Source organism: Papaver somniferum, unplaced genomic scaffold (genome assembly GCF_003573695.1).
Source record: "Papaver somniferum cultivar HN1 unplaced genomic scaffold, ASM357369v1 unplaced-scaffold_20111, whole genome shotgun sequence".
In the NCBI taxonomy this organism is placed as follows: Eukaryota; Viridiplantae; Streptophyta; class Magnoliopsida; order Ranunculales; family Papaveraceae; genus Papaver; species Papaver somniferum.
In genome coordinates, this window is record NW_020630056.1 from 653 (window position 1) to 1,000 (window position 348).

Consider the following 348-nt stretch of genomic DNA (forward strand, 5'->3'; position numbering starts at 1 on the left):
AGATAGATTAGAGGAGCTAAAGTCTGTTATATCTGCTGAAGAAAAGGAGCTTGAGAGACTCACTAAAGGATCAAAAAAGCTCAAGGAGAAGGTCAGAGCTTAAAATTTATACCCAAGAATCCTTTACCAAATCAAATTGTGCAGCATTTCATCCATTATGGTTTGCTAATACGACTGTTCTGGTGTTTGAAGGCCTTGGATCTCCAAAGTAAAATAGAAAATGCAGGTGGTGAAAGGCTGAAAAAGCAAAAGACGAAGGTCAATCAGATTCAATCTGTAAGTGTAATCACTTTCTCAATCACGGTTCATGCGGAAGAATTTCAAGCTAATATCTTCTCCCTTTTTTTT

At 37.1% G+C, this 348-nt stretch overlaps 1 protein-coding gene across 1 annotated transcript in view; it reads left to right on the forward strand.

The window, feature by feature from the left end:
• LOC113339211 (structural maintenance of chromosomes protein 4-like) overlaps positions 1-276 on the forward strand; it is a gene marked incomplete at its 3' end in the record, with an annotated part of 922 nt that extends 646 nt beyond the window's left edge. The window contains exons 3-4 of the mRNA XM_026584520.1: positions 3-91; positions 193-276. Of these exons, the coding sequence (XP_026440305.1) occupies positions 3-91; positions 193-276 (173 nt within the window). The remainder of the gene's footprint in view (positions 1-2; positions 92-192) is intronic.
• Positions 277-348: the final 72 nt, after the last annotated feature.